At 34.9% G+C, this 15,310-nt stretch overlaps 1 protein-coding gene across 5 annotated transcripts in view; it reads right to left on the bottom strand.

Moving 5' to 3' along the window:
* The window catches only part of Dnajc2 (DnaJ heat shock protein family (Hsp40) member C2), a 30,625-nt gene that overhangs the window by 432 nt on the left and 14,883 nt on the right, over positions 1–15,310 (bottom strand). For all 5 annotated transcript variants that reach the window (XM_071613321.1, XM_027926388.3, XM_071613317.1 and 2 more), the window contains 12 exons: positions 14,355–14,496; positions 12,183–12,263; positions 11,250–11,315; positions 10,379–10,470; positions 10,171–10,292; positions 9,593–9,742; positions 6,447–6,535; positions 6,228–6,297; positions 3,936–4,120; positions 3,220–3,320; positions 2,852–2,959; positions 18–172 (listed from right to left, as the gene is read on the bottom strand). In XM_071613321.1, coding sequence (XP_071469422.1) covers positions 18–172; positions 2,852–2,959; positions 3,220–3,320; positions 3,936–4,120; positions 6,228–6,297; positions 6,447–6,535; positions 9,593–9,742; positions 10,171–10,292; positions 10,379–10,470; positions 11,250–11,315; positions 12,183–12,263; positions 14,355–14,496 — 1,361 coding nt within the window. The remainder of the gene's footprint in view (positions 1–17; positions 173–2,851; positions 2,960–3,219; positions 3,321–3,935; positions 4,121–6,227; positions 6,298–6,446; positions 6,536–9,592; positions 9,743–10,170; positions 10,293–10,378; positions 10,471–11,249; positions 11,316–12,182; positions 12,264–14,354; positions 14,497–15,310) is intronic.

Here is a 15,310-nt window from a genome sequence, read left to right as displayed (position 1 = left end):
ATAAACTTAAACACAACCTTATATCGTTTCATGCAGTCCTTCTTTGTCCTGCCAGGAACTGCTTCTGCTATTTTTTCCCATCTTTCAGGTGTATTGACTGGGTATGTTTTCAAAGCTTGTTCCAAAAGCTTCTGTTCTTCTGTCGTCCAAGGGGTGAAATCTGTGCATGGAACTATTTAAGAAAAATTTTTATTTGGAAAATCTTAGTCCAACTGGTAGAAAATTATCTTGGTGAACAGTGATCAAGTGCCTACGCTAATGAAACTTTGAGCAAACTTCTAGAGATTGAGACATGTATACATTCTAAGTGTTAGAACAATTTCTTACATTCCTAGAAAATGAACATCTCAAGGGCCTTTTAAACATGGCATAATAGGAAACATCTACCTCATATTGCTGTTCTCTTAAAATCTAATACTTGCCCAACACCTCATTTTTTAAGTTAGATTTAAAACTTGTACTCTTGGGCTCAAAACCATGACTAAGACATTTAAGATTTGTTTATTCCTTACATGTAGGAGAGGACAAAGAACTGCCTCAAGTTACACAATGTTTTCTTGGATAGGTTCCTGGGAAACACTCATTTTACACTGGAGTAAACAAGCTTATCAAAATTAAGTGCCCAAGGTTTCAGTGCTATAGGGACAAGCTAAGATTAGTTGTCACCACATCTGCTAAAATCTTGTGGAGTAGACTGCTAAAAACTTGCAAAACATCTAATACATGTGTCAGAGACAAATATATTTCCTAAGGATAGTGTCAGCCCACTTCTGCACATGAAATGAGAGTGTTAAAATGATGAGCTAATTTGGTTATTCTAAATTAATGGACTACTGGCAATCTAGTTGCTTCAGATCATGCAGTAACCCCTATATACTATCCATAATCTGACAACTGTTTGAAATTATACTCTGTGAGAAGACTGGGTACAATATTAAGCTTTAAAAAAATATTTCCCAATTAAAAAAGAAAACTGACACCTACTCAAAATAAGGCAAAGAACATATCCATATTTGAAGGAGATTAGCATTTTCTGAGGGTAGCTTTTAAATTCCAGGAAGCCTTTAATTGAATTTCTTTTTCTTGGTCTAAAGCCCACCTTAATACACATTTAGTTCATTTCCTCATAGAAAAAAGATGGAAGTAACATGCAATTATTTTCTGAAGTTTTCCAGTTACTTAATACCCAAATAAAGTGAAACAGTGTTGCAAAATTCCTATTAGAAACCATTATTCAAGAGGCTGGGGTTGTGGCTCAGTGGTAGAGCACTCACCTAGTGCTGGTAAGGGACTGGGTTCCTCAGCACCACATAAAAATAAATAAGGAGATAAAGAAGTCACACACAGATAGCAACACTGCCAGTCAATCCTGCCCTCACAGGGTCATTCACTTCTCATAGAAGACTGGATGTGGGCACAAACATCAGCGTCTCTCTCCAACATGAAAAGTTCCATAAGGAAGAGTTGGGAATAGTGTGCTAGTATCTGAACAATGATATCTTGTAGAAGAGATAAAGGAGAGGAATAAACTCTTTTAAAAAGTGCCCTCTAGGGCTGGGGTTGTGGATCAGCGGTACAGCATTTGCCTCATATACTTGGGGCACTGGGTTTGATCCTCAGCACCACATAAATAAAATAAAGGTATTGTGTCCATCTACAACTAAAAATAAAAAATAACTTTAAAAAGTAAAAAAAAAAAAGTGCCCTCTTAAGAGGTGTTCTGAAACTTCCCCTTTGGTTACTTATCTTCACATAAGCCAAAATAAAATCTAGCTCAAACAACTCGTCCTAGATTTTTATAAGGACAGAATGATTCCCCTTCCTTTCTAGAACATTCTAAGTCTCCTCTATTTTCAAACTACCTTTGGGGATAATTGCCAGTCTAAGAATACAGGAAAAACTGGGAATGTTAGAAGACAGAGACAACTTGTTATATAGAATGAAGTCTATTAGATTAAAAAAAAAAAAAATTTTGGAATGATGATATGGAAAGCATACCCAAGATTAGTTTAAGAAGAGAAATGGTTGGAGGCTCACAAATGCATAAAGTGAAACAACTTCTTCAAATGTTTTTCTCACAGTTAAAGAAACCCCCACAACTTTGTATCATATCCCAAAGACAGACAGACATACACACACACACACACACGTGCAGACAAAACTGTACATATAAAACCTGTTTGCAGGTTTAACACTTGCTAATATTTTGTATTCACAACCCATTAAATTGATTTCGTAACTATTGTGAGTCATGATTTGTAGTTTGAAAAACACTGGTCCAGGATAATCAAATTAGGAAGAATCTCAAAACAGTGACAGCATTCTAATGGGTTTTGTTATTTTGAAATTCTTTCTAGAGAGTAAAAAATTCCTGTTCTACCTAGATTCTCTAAATGTGAACATTTCTGCCATATTTGCTTATTTTCTTTATGTATGGAAAGGTATTCTGAATCATTTTAGACTACCTTATTAGACACGAATACCTTCCCTAAATAATTTAATACTTTTTCCATAAAAATAAGGGCATTCATAAATGTTTCAAAACCAGGAAATTAACCTTGATTAAATACTATTATTTCTTCAACTGCTCCGATAATACCCAACAGTCATTTGTAGTATCTGGTGAACAAGGATAGCCCCTCCTCTATGGCTTCTGAATGGGAAGAACTGCATTTCTCAACTATTAATGGTCAGCAGAAGTAAATAATGCAACTGTCTAAAAATGCTTGCTTTACATCTTCCTGTCAAACATTTTATTTTCCAATCATTCTGAACACAGACCCCAGGTTCTGTAAGTCCTTAAATAGCCTGGAATCTTGGCTAGCATTTTCTACTTCTAAAAAGAACTTACCTTCAAATCGTTCTGAAGGTGTTGCATTATCTGCTTGAGGTACCACTCCATGTTCTTTTTTAAATTTATCAAAAGCTTTTTTGTTTATGTCATCTTTTTGATGAGGGTCTGAGGAATGAAAAAAAAAATGTCGTAACATTAACAAAACATCTCAAAAAAAATTTTTTTGTAGTTGTAGATGGATAGAATGCCTTTATTTTTTATGTGGTGCTGAGGATCGAACCCAGTGCCTCATGCATGCTAGACAAGCCCTCTACCACTGAGCTACAGCCCCAACCCCATCATTTAGTTTTTAATTAAATTACAAAAAATTACTTAAAAACAATGTATTCAAGGTACCAAACTGATTTCTCAAAACTGTCACTCACCAAGTTTCTGAAGACTCTTTGCTTTGCCAATAACATCTTTGGCAGTTCTTTTGATGCCAGAAGAGGAATGTATGTTCATATAATTAGCAATAACTTCCCATCTACAACAATCAACATAAGAATTTAGTAATATTAAGAAAAAACCAAAACAGATACCATTACGTTTTTATTGCTATACATTGGTGGTCTAATTTATTACTCAACCTTACTACTGCCTGGACTATATAGTTCTTGTTTTTCACATGTTGAAATCAACTATCTATAATCTTGATTTTAAGTGTGCTAAAACTTTATGATTCTGTGTATAAACCAACAAAAATAAAACCACACGTTTATGTATACTGCCAACTTAAGACATACTTCTTAAGAAAAGGAGAGATCACTGAAAACAGCCTTAGTTTCCATTTTTATATAACAAGAGAGGCTGGGTCTCTAATGCTTCTTTGAGTGCTCAACCTAGAATCAAAAATAAGCTCTGGTTTGTGGTGGGGAGCAACTAACTGATAAAGCACCTTGCTGTATGTATGTGCTGGTGTAATGGATAAGACTAATAAGGTTAAAAATGCATTGTTAAACAGAATTTAATAGAAGGCGGTTTTTACAGACTCAGGCTTACCCCTGCAAATTAATGCTATAATCATTGCTGCAATTTGGATTTTTGACACTATCTCTGGGCTCCAGTATGTGTTGAAGAAAAATTTCATGAAAACAAATACCTTGAATTTGTTCCAGCAGGGAAGAGATTCACAGCTTTAATTAGCAATTGCAGATCATCTTCTGACCAATTTTTACTGCTACTTCCACCTCCACCAGTTGATTTCTCTGCATTTTTCGATGCTTGTCGCATACGAGCCTCAGCTTCCTCTTTTTCTTTTCTAATTTGTTCATTTATTTCTTCTATCTACACAAATATTATAGATGAGTCAGGGACTTAAAGCATCCTGTACTCTACACACCCTTTCTGGCTGGGACTTTGTGATCCTTAACTCTAAATTTTACTCAATTCTCTTGTCATCCTCATTTTGACACTATACTCCTCCCAGGCCAAACTGGTATCAGCTTTTCACTCTGGCTTCCAGGCTGCATAGGTCTGCTTGAAGAACCAACAGCCACCCAAAGACTGACCTGCCCAATACTCACGTCATGAGATTTCTTTATGCTTTAGACACAACTTTGTCAAGTTGACGGTCACTAGATTATCATACACAAGGCCATAATGAACCTCTCTTTAAGCTCATATACACTCTTAGCAAATAATACCACTTATCTGTCACAAAAAGATAAACAGAGGAACATGTCCCGTTTTACCTTGAAGTTCTATCCTTTGTACCTTCTAGTCTACCTTCAAATGTTGTAGGTATTCTGACCCTGCAAACAGCCAGGGAAGTGTTCCCCTGGTGAGCAAACTCCCAGGGAGTAATTGGCACCCTGATTCCCAGGAGCCTCTTCCCTCTGAGGTAATAAGACAACTATGCAGGCACTATCTGGTTTCCTTAGCAATGTCCTTGGAGAGATTGGGCTCTGTGTTTGTATTAACCTGGACCTTATCTCAGTTAGCTAGCACTTTGGTTAAAGAAATACTAATTAGAATATAGTCATGGTAATGGGAGGTATGTGTTCTTTGAGTTAATAAACTCCCAGGCAGGAAGGAGTGGACACTTCACTTCTGCATTTCTTCTTCACCATTTCATTTCACTCCTATCCACTCCATCCTGTCTAACTGCTTTACTTTTTGTGTCTCTGTCTGTTCTTTGTGCACTTCCTCACAGGTATTCCTCCACAGGTGTTCCTTTACAAAACATGCATGAGACTTTTGTTGGCAGCTATCATGAAGCCATCTTTAATTCAGTTCTCTCATTCAATCCTTAAAACCAGTCATGAAGTCCCTGTAATTCTAATTTTGAAAAGCTTTTCCTGTTTCTCATCTTTCATAGTACAGATCCTTACTGATATAATTAAAACTAGTTATTTTCTATGTACCCGACGCATCCTACCCATAAATGCCAAATAATTAGTACAAAGTTGAATCTTCTGCAATTCAAAGGTTTTGCAGTAACAGAAACTGGTCACAATATTAAACAGAAAGTTATGGCTCTTCTCTTCATAACCAACCTCATTTTCCACTCCTCTTAACTTTCTACTCTTACCTCTATTTTACAATTTATGCTGTTTCTCAACCTTCCATTTTAGCACTGTCCTTCCTCCAAGGCTGGTTCAGACCTTTCACTGAGACTCTGACTATTCAGATGTGGACTTGCCCCTTCTCTCTGACATTTAGCATAGGTCCTCCATATTTTGATCCTTGAGGCTTTACTTTCAGAATAACTTTCTGAATCCCTTTGTGGCAGCAGTAGCATTAGGTGTTTCTCCAAGAATGCCTAGGCATACGCTTTATCTATAGAATACTAATACTTGTTGAACTGAATTTAACTTCTAGGCCTGATTCTTCATCTATAAAATGAAAGATATACTAGACAAAACAAAAATCTTTTGGTTCTAAATGTTATCCTCTGAAAATATTCAGGGAAATTAAAAATTTACTTTTTTAACATTATTTTATAAAAACTGGTGATTAAAGCATTAGACATGGTGGCACATGCCTGTAATTCCAGCAAATTTGGAAAGCTGAGGCAAGAGGATCACAAGTTTGAGGAAACTTATTGAGACCCTGTCTCCAAATAAAAAAATAAAAAGGACTGGGAATGTAGCTCAGTGGTGAAGCATCCCTGGGGTTCAATACTCAGTATCAAAAACAAACAAACAAAAAAAAAACTAGTGATTAATGTGCTAGATACCACAAATCTAACATTTTACTATTTCATTTAGTATGAAAAACATACTAAATCCAATTTAAATCAACAACAGCACTTTATATAAACAAAACAAAGTTGGGAGACAAAGAGAAATCAGATATTCTTTACCCTTAGTAACCTAGTATTAGGTGAAGAAGGGTGAGGTAAAATAATTAAATGCTAAATATAAGTAGAAATTACATGTTCTTCTATTACCTGTTTTTCCAGAGCAGCCTTTCCTACTTCTTTTGTAGATGTTGTGAGTGTTTCATTCAAGCACTGTAAGCTAAAGAAAAAAGGAATGAGGACTTGTGGGTATAGCTCAGTGGTAGAACATGTGATGCATGAAGCTCTAGGTTCAATTCTCTAGCACCACATACAAAAAAGAAACTTTAAGTCCCAAAAAAGACTTCAATAGTTGTTCCATACATATACCTTGCTAGTTCAAGGCGATCACAAAGTTTTTCCACTTCTTCCATCATTTTAACCCGTTCTGCCTCATTGTCTGAAAAGTGATTCCAGGTCTAAAAACACAAACACAAACATTTTTATTTTCTATCTACTGATATAACACTGATGCAAATACAACATAAATATGATGATAAGCATAAACTTTTCAGGAGGTTCTTCATGTAGATGTATACAATGTCCTTGTGCCCATTACTGACTATATTCCCAGCATACTGTCCAGTGGTCTCCATTATTATTAGCTTACAATAAAAGGCATTATGCCAAGTGTAGGCAGGGGAGTAAAACAGAAAAGGAGATGGTGAACAATACCTTCTGAATGTTATCAAGTTATAAGTGGACCTCAAAGAACCAATTAAAGTTAAAGAAATGTGTAGGCTGACTCAAATTAAAATCCTTTTTTCAGCTGCCTGTTCCCACATGTGCTTCACTGAGAAGTCTACTGAAAATGTGAAATTAAAGAAATATATAATAATATATCCTGCTAAGGGACAGGAGATATTATCAAAAAATATGATTAACGAAATATTAAGCTCAGAATTGAACACCATAATGTAACTGGATTATAGGAAGTAACTGGAAAATACTTTCCATGTTTAAACTGCTACTGACATACCTCCTATTCCTTACTTCTTCTTGCCCATTTGATCCATTTGATTTGGATCTCATCAAAGTCTCAATACTTCTTTTACTGCTGATATTTCTAAAAGCACTACTGATTTTTCTTCTAGCGATTTGATTACTTCTCAGGTTTCTCTTCCTTTATAGCAGTATCTCAAGGACTGGTGTTCACTAGGGTCCCAACTTCTACCTTCCTTACTCTATATTCTCTCCCAGAGTGATCTAATCTACTTGAACGGTTTCTAGTGCCACAAGATGTGCATGAGTCTGTGTTGATCCTGCTTGTGAACTCTATAATATGATCTATATGCCCAGGGTCCCTTCATTTGGGTGTCCCAATAGTTTCAATGTGCCCTAAACTGGACTCATCATTTGCCTCCTCCTCTGTCTTCTATTTCAATTGATGCTATCACTACTCATCCAGTATACCATGCCAGAAACCAAGGTATCTATAAACTTTATTTCTCCCATGCTGCCCCCAATATACAATCAGTCCCAACAGTAAGTAACCTATTATACTTCCGAAATACTTCTCATTTACTTTTTCCCATTCCCACCATTTCTACCTTATTTCAAGCCACACCGATTGGAATGTACCAAAAATTCCTGATTAGTCTCTGTGCCTCTTATCTTCTCTGAACACTCTAACCAAAACCAACTCAGGATCAGATTTAAACTCTTTAGCAAGACATATTAAACAGCCCTTCAAACCTTGCTCCTCCTACATATTCAGGTGCTTCTCACTCAGTAAACCTCATTATCTCTGCATATCTGAATTCACTCAATATTCCTCAGTCTTTTATCTGGTGTACACACTGCTTTGCCTGGCTCAATGCTACTAAAGAGAAAGCCTTCCTTGACTACATTTTTGGTATCTTTTCATCCTAGTGCTCATGCTCATCTTGAAGTGTTCGAATTGCTTGTTTACTTGTCGTTTTCTATTACAAGGAATCAGTGGATTCCTTGAAGGCAAGGACTGTGTTATCATTATACCCACATTAATTAAAATTGCTTGGTACCCAGTATAATGCTCATCAGATACTTGATGACTGAATAAATTAACTCATGCTGGAAAGGAGAATAAAACAAAGTTACTAAATATCAGAATTTGTACCCTCACTTATGCAAAATCTCTTAAGAATTATTCACTTTCTAGTTGATATCTGGTCTTTTTTTTTTTTTTTTTCACGTTCTCATCATACGCTGAATGTGCCAATTATATGTGAATCATTTCACTCAACATTCACAACCCTATGACTAACTATTATGTCAGCTACAGAACAGGTGAGGAAAGCAAGGCACTAAGGTGTTTAGGTAACCTCCAGAGGGTCCCACAGGTGGTAAGTGATAGGTGGAGAATGACTTCAAACCCAGACAGCCTATCCTGAGTCCATGCTCTTTACCATTTTGATATACTGCATTCTCCTAAAAATAATCTTCCACCCAGGAAAACTGTGAATAGAATACTTCATTTTTTTTCTAAATTTTCCTAGTTTACTAAAATGCCTAAATAGACAAACCAGTACTTGTGTTTTCATTAATTCTCTTTCTAAATTTACTGATGGGGTTGGTTGATTTCTTTTTCTTTTTTTTTTTTGTGGTGCTGGGGATTGAACCCAGGGCCTTGTACATGCAAGACAAACACTCTACCAAGTGAGCTATTTCCCCAACCTGAGGGGCTGGTTAATTTCAATTGTGTTATTAACTGAATGTTTAGGATATTTTATACTAAACATACTAGTGTCTAAAGCCTTCTGGATGGTCATGTGAAAGATAACATGATTTTTCTATACATATTAAGCATTTACATATTTCTTGAATTTAACTACAGTGGTAGAGTACAGAATATTCTCTTGTAGCAATCTGTTGTAGCTTGGAATTTCATAAATATACTTATTTGACACAGTTTAATAAAGTACAATTTGCTCTCTGAATTTACCAATTTAAAAATGTAAGAATATCTCTTACACAAAATTACAATAAGAAATTTGGGTTTTTCTATCAATATGTTTAATAAAAATTGTATTTGAATGAAAACTACCAGTACTCACCCAAATGATATCCCTTTGTTTAGATAAAGATAAAAGTATTAACTTCCAAAGAAACTTTTTTTAAGATAAAAATTAACTTTGTTCATTAGGAAGCAACCAGCTAAAACCAAATTGTTGCACGTTCTCAGAAAATAATTTGGTTTCTCCAACAAACATGGCCATGTGGTGGGGAGAAGTGATGGTAGGTAGGTTGTGACAGAATTAGAGGGTGTTAAGAAATATAATTAGAAGTTACAATAACTGAAGATTTTATAGTGACTTATTTAAATTCTAATTTGTTTAAATCAACTATTAAAAAAACACTGAGAAAATCAGATCTGAATTTGGATGAGGAATCAGAATAGAAAAAAATTAATCTAAAAACAAAATATAAGAAAAGAAATAATCTTTAAGCTTAATCAGCTGCCTGCTTTACTGGTGCCTGATGTCAGTCTGACATACCTTGCATGAGTTTCGAAGTTTTTGCCTCTCCTTTTTAATAGCTTTTTTCTGGATATCTTTTTCCTTCTTTGCCAATAACGCTTGCTGTCTAATTTCCTCCTCTTCTTTCTCCTTAGCCAACCGAGCCGCTTCTAATTCAGCTTGTCTTTGCTTTAAAAACGAAGAGCAAAATTGTTTTGATAATTAGAATTTCAAAATGCTCTGTAATGATTTTAAAATTCAATCTTTTAATTAGAAATTAACAAATTAATGGCTCATCAACTTATTGAAAATTGAAGGTTGAATTAGGAGGGAAAGCAAGCTACCAAAGTTCTACAAGCATTTATGAGGAAACAAAACAAACATGTTAGAAATCAGCGTAATATAAAGTCAGATTTATGACATAAATATTTATATGAGATTATGTTTTTGTTCAATAACTATTTGCTATTAAGGAAGATCTAACTATTGATTTTACCAACTTGTTAAGATTCAATTATAGTAGTACCCAATTTCCTGCTTCCAGATAATAGTTATTTTAACTAATTTTCAATGATTAACAAATATTTAAAGTCCAACATAATCAAATGTCACCTTACTTTTTCTTTAGCTTCTTGTTCCTTCCGTTTTGCTTCTGCTTTTGCTTTCTTTTCTGCTTCTTTCTTGGCTTTTTCTTCTTCCTTAAATTTTTTTATCCTTGGATCACAGCTATAGGCATTGTCTACCCCAAAAAAATTAGTGAATCTTTTAAATTCTAACATTTAAAGAACTTTAAACATCAGTTATAAAAACATTAATTATACTTACCAACTAATGTTCTTATTCTGTTCATTTCTTCTTTTTTTCTTTGTGCCCTTGTTGCTCTATTCTGCTTTTCAATCCATCTTCTCTCATCACGACTATATAATAGTAAATATTGGAAACAAATTATGACTGGAAAGAGTAATATTTTATAAATTTATATGTAATAATGTCTTACAAAATTAACAATGCTATATCACTACTAACATTGAAGTGTGCTTCTGTTTATTATCAATTTTGGTTAGTTTTCTTGGACATGCATGTCAAAAGAATTTTCCTCCGTACTCTGGGAAAAGTATAATAAAACCTAGGTTAAGCAACCAAAAGAAAAATTTGCTGAATTGAGTTATCTTGGCAATTTTGGGGCAAGGAGGGTAATCAGGGAATAAACCCAGAGGGATTTTACCACTCACTGAGCTACATCCCAAGCTCTTTTTATATTTTTAATGATAAGAAAGGGTCTCATTAAGTTGCACAGGGCCTAAATTGCTGAGCCTGGCCTTGAATTTGTGATAATCCTGCCTCAGGCTCCTGAGCTGCTGGGATTATAGGTGTGTGCCGCCCTCTTGGCAATTTCTTAATCTTAAGCCTAACCAGTTACTCTTTTGGCCCCATCTAGTTTAATTTATATAGAGGAATTTCAAAATACTGTGTCAGAGAAAATAATGACTGGAGAATGTAGCTCAGTGGTAAAGCACATGTGCAACATATACTCGGCCCTTCTTTCAATTTCCAGCACCAAGAGAAAATACACACACACACACAAATGCATATATTTGTATATGTGTGTGTGTATATACATATACACACACCTTATTTTTATATTATCACAGGTACCAAAGGAATATATTCCTTTATTAATGATGTGCATACCTACCATTCTGCCTTTTCTTTTTCTTCTTCGTCTAAATATGAAAATTCTCTCCAAGAGTCAAAATTATACCTAATATAGATAGAAAAAAAAATTAACACAGAATAACATTCCTTTTAAAATTAAGTTAGATACATATAATTTTAAAAAATAGTAATGGCAAGTAAATAAGTTAGTCTGAATGGTTCCTTCCCTCCCTTTGGTATTAAACCAATACTATGCTCAAGTCCTTAATGTCATCATCTTGTGTTAAATGACTCCACATTTAGTATGAAAATACATTCATCACGCTTAAGTTAAGGAAAAAAAAAAAGAAGTCACACCTCACTGTCCTTTTTCTTTCTTAGGTTTAGGTTTGTTTCTCTCTTGCCTAGGACTTGTTAAGTTTTCCCTGCCTTTACTCTCATTTTCTGTGAAGCCTTAAAGTAACTCCAGTAATGGTTATTTTATTTCTGAATGTATAGACAACTGAACTGGCAACTAAATCTTACATAATTTTTCCTACAGTGAATTTATGCTTCCATTATTTATTAAATATTTAATAAGGAAACACAATACACAATAAAATGGGCTAAATATTGTTTACTGAAAATCAATAAACTTGGACACAAAGCAATGTCTTCCTCAAATGCACAAACACTTTTAATGGGAAAATTGCTAAGTGAAAATGTGTTAATTTTCATTGAATTCAAATGATTTTATTTTTTAACTGCTACAGTGTGCTTGTTACCTAGATCTCATTAATAGAAAACAAGCTAAGTAAAACACTCATAAAAGCCTGAATATCATAGAGAAGATATAAAACATGTGAAACCTTTATTCATTTTGGAACAGTGCTTTTTGTTCAGTAAGTCACCCATCCCTCAATTAATTTATAAAGCATCAAGTACTTATTGAATATTTTAAAAAAATGACAACTTCATAGAAGTATTTACTTACCAGAAAGAATAAAATGCATCTACATCTTCAAATGATGAATTCATATCACCAAGTTTAGGGACATTTTTTTTATTTGACCATCTGATATATTAAAAGAAAAATTTAACTGAAAAATTTTGCACAAAAGTTCTACCTATAGCCTAATTTATTAAAAACAACAAGGGCCTTTACTAATCCCTTTTAACCTCCCTCCCCTATAATCTCTGCAATTAAAAGATGAGAGTTGGAAGGTCAACAGTCTCATGACAAACAACGTAGGTGTGAAGAATGTGAGGGGAAGGGTGGATTAGAAGGTGGCAAGAGACAATGGAATAACTTTCAGGTTATCTTCAGTTCAAAAAAATTTAATGATTTTGTTGTAGTGCTGGTAACTGCATTTATGGCCTTGCACTCACCACTGAGATATATTCCCAGCCCCAAGATACAATGATATAGTAGCTGTCAGACAGGTTAGGAAAAAATGGCAACTAGCCTTTTTTCCCCAAGCTCACTTACTCCTTCCCCTAAATAGGTAGCACAGAAGCAACACTAATGTAAGGCCTGGCCTTTAAAATAAATGCTAATATTTACAGAAAGAACAAACTTTCATCCCTTATCATCACCACCTGTGCCTAAGAGCTAGACTTCTAGGCTTGGCATTTCACTCATCACCTCTGAAAAGGACTCTATGGCTGCTACTGACCCATGTTTTCTATTTTATTAAATCACTACACACAAAAATACTATATCCTAGCCAGGTACAGTGGCACATGCCTGTAATCCCAGCTCACAGGAAGTTCATAGATTGGAGGCTAGCCCCAGCAACTTAGTGAAAATAAAAAATAAAAAGGGCTGGGGATGTAATTTAGGGGTAGAATGTCCCTGTGTTCCATCTTTCCAGTACCACTAACAAAACAAAACAAAAAAAGCTATGTCTTTATATCACCTTCAGTACTGTTTTAAAATAAATGTGAGAAGACAGAGAGGAGCAACCAGTAGGCCGCATCACAAACTACTAAATAAGTGGTTCAGCTGGTTGCAGTGGTGCATGCCACTAATCTCAGCGGCATGGGAGGCTGAGGCAGGAGGATTCCAAGTTCATAGCAAGCTGCAGCAATTCAGAGAGGTCCTACACAACTTAGCAAAACCCTGTCTCAAAATAAAACATTTCAAAAAGGCCAGAGATGTGGCTTAGTGATTAAGCGCCTCTGGTTCAACTCCCAGTACCAAAAAAAAAGGTTCAAAACTTTGGCTGCACAGTAGAATCACCAGAGAGGATTAAAAATTCCTACCGTTAATCAGCATCTCTCTGCAAGCAATAGTCAGTACAAAGTTTTTTTTAAGCTCTCCAGATGAATCCAACGCACAGCCAAAACAGGCTTTGAGGGAACAAAAAATATAGAATACTGACACTATGCATACTATTATAAAAAACATTTTACTGAAATAAATTATGTATGCTTTAATCTTAAATGTAAATCATCCTTTGTCAGAGATGCCTTATGATAATCTTATATGGGGGAAAAAAAAAAAGGATCAAGCTAGGTGTGGTGGCACATGGGGTCATCTCAATAATAGAGACTGAAGCAGGAGAATCACAAGTTTGAGGCCAGCCTCAGCAACTTAGTGAGACGACCTGGTCTCAAAATTAAAATAAAAAAGACTGTGCTGTGGGTGTGGCTCAGTAGTTAAGCACCCTTGGATTCAACTCCTGGTACCAAAAAAAGAAGAAGAAGAAAAAGGACCATAAGCCCTTTTCTTTCTTTTTTTTAACTCATAATGAGCCAAACAGTGTACCCATTGATAAAGAGGAAGTTAAAAAAAAAAAAAGTACTATCACCTAACTTTCAATATCACATTACATAAAGCCAGATATAACTTTTCAGCCAAAGGAAAATATCCCATAAACGATAAAGGAATTTCACTATGGAAAGGTAGAATTTTATTTAGAGAACAAAATAAATGAGAATCTATCTATTCTATAGAATTTTCTATAGATATATATATCTATAGAAAATTCTATCTATAGATAAGTTTACCGGAAGGGCTCAATAAAAGATGAGGAGGACAAGACAATGGAAACAATTTTATAAATAAAACTAATATCAGGGGAAAATAGCAAAAAGCTGGAGGACTGCACAAAGCAAGCTAATAGAGGCTTTTATGATCAAAAGTGGAAATGCTTTAACTCACCTGGAATTCCTTTCAAACACTGGAGAAAACACTTCAAAGAAATTATCTTTTGCTTCACTTTTAGAAGGAACTGAGTTATCAAAAGTAGGATCTACACTGTTAAATGCTCGTCTTTTCACTGGATCAGATAACATTTCATAAGCTGAGGGGGAAAAAAGCAAGATTATAGAACTATTAAGTTTACCCCAGGAAAAAAAGCAAGATTATAGCACCATAAGTTTACCCTTTTTTTTTCTAAGAGAAAACAAATATCCCCCTCTTTTAAGTTATTAATTTCCATATTTAAAATTTTGGGGGGTGGGGAGGATTTAATTTAGGTAAGGACAGCTCTAGCACTTCTGGATATGAGTGGACGCAACTCCTTTAAGTACTTCTGATAGGAAAGTGACAAAAAAAATTTTAAACAGTAACTGAAAAAAGATGATGAAGACTCTGGGGGAAAAGAAAATTAACTGATGGATCTCATGGCTGTAAAAGATGGAAGGCTCTTAGGTTTCTAGAGTAATGTGTAATATGAGTGGGCTAAGATGAAGAATTTTGAAAAATGCACATATAATTATTTAACAAGTATCATCAAAATGTAAAATCACACTGGGCGTGGTAGCGCACGCCTGTGATCCCAGTGGTTTGGGAGGCTGAGACAGGAGGATCCTGAGTTCAAAGCCAGCCTCAGTAAAAGTGAGGTGCTAAGCAACTCGAGGAGACCCTGTCTCTAAATAAAACACAAAAATGGGCTGGGATGTGACTCAGTGGTCAAGTGCCCCTGAGTTCAATCCCCGGTACCCACAAAAATAAAAAATAATAAAATCACATTTAGGAAACATTTAGAAATGGTGGTTACCTATGGTAACTTGCTTAATGAGCATATTGCTATGTAAATTAGCAATAAATAATTATTGTATAATGATATAATTAGCTTAATTATTATTACTTTTTCCTAGTGCTAGGGATGGAAC

Source organism: Marmota flaviventris, chromosome 1, assembly GCF_047511675.1.
Source record: "Marmota flaviventris isolate mMarFla1 chromosome 1, mMarFla1.hap1, whole genome shotgun sequence".
Classification (NCBI taxonomy): domain Eukaryota; kingdom Metazoa; phylum Chordata; class Mammalia; order Rodentia; family Sciuridae; genus Marmota; species Marmota flaviventris.
The sequence above is the reverse complement of the archived record's forward strand: the minus strand, read 5'-3'. Positions and strand labels throughout refer to the sequence as shown.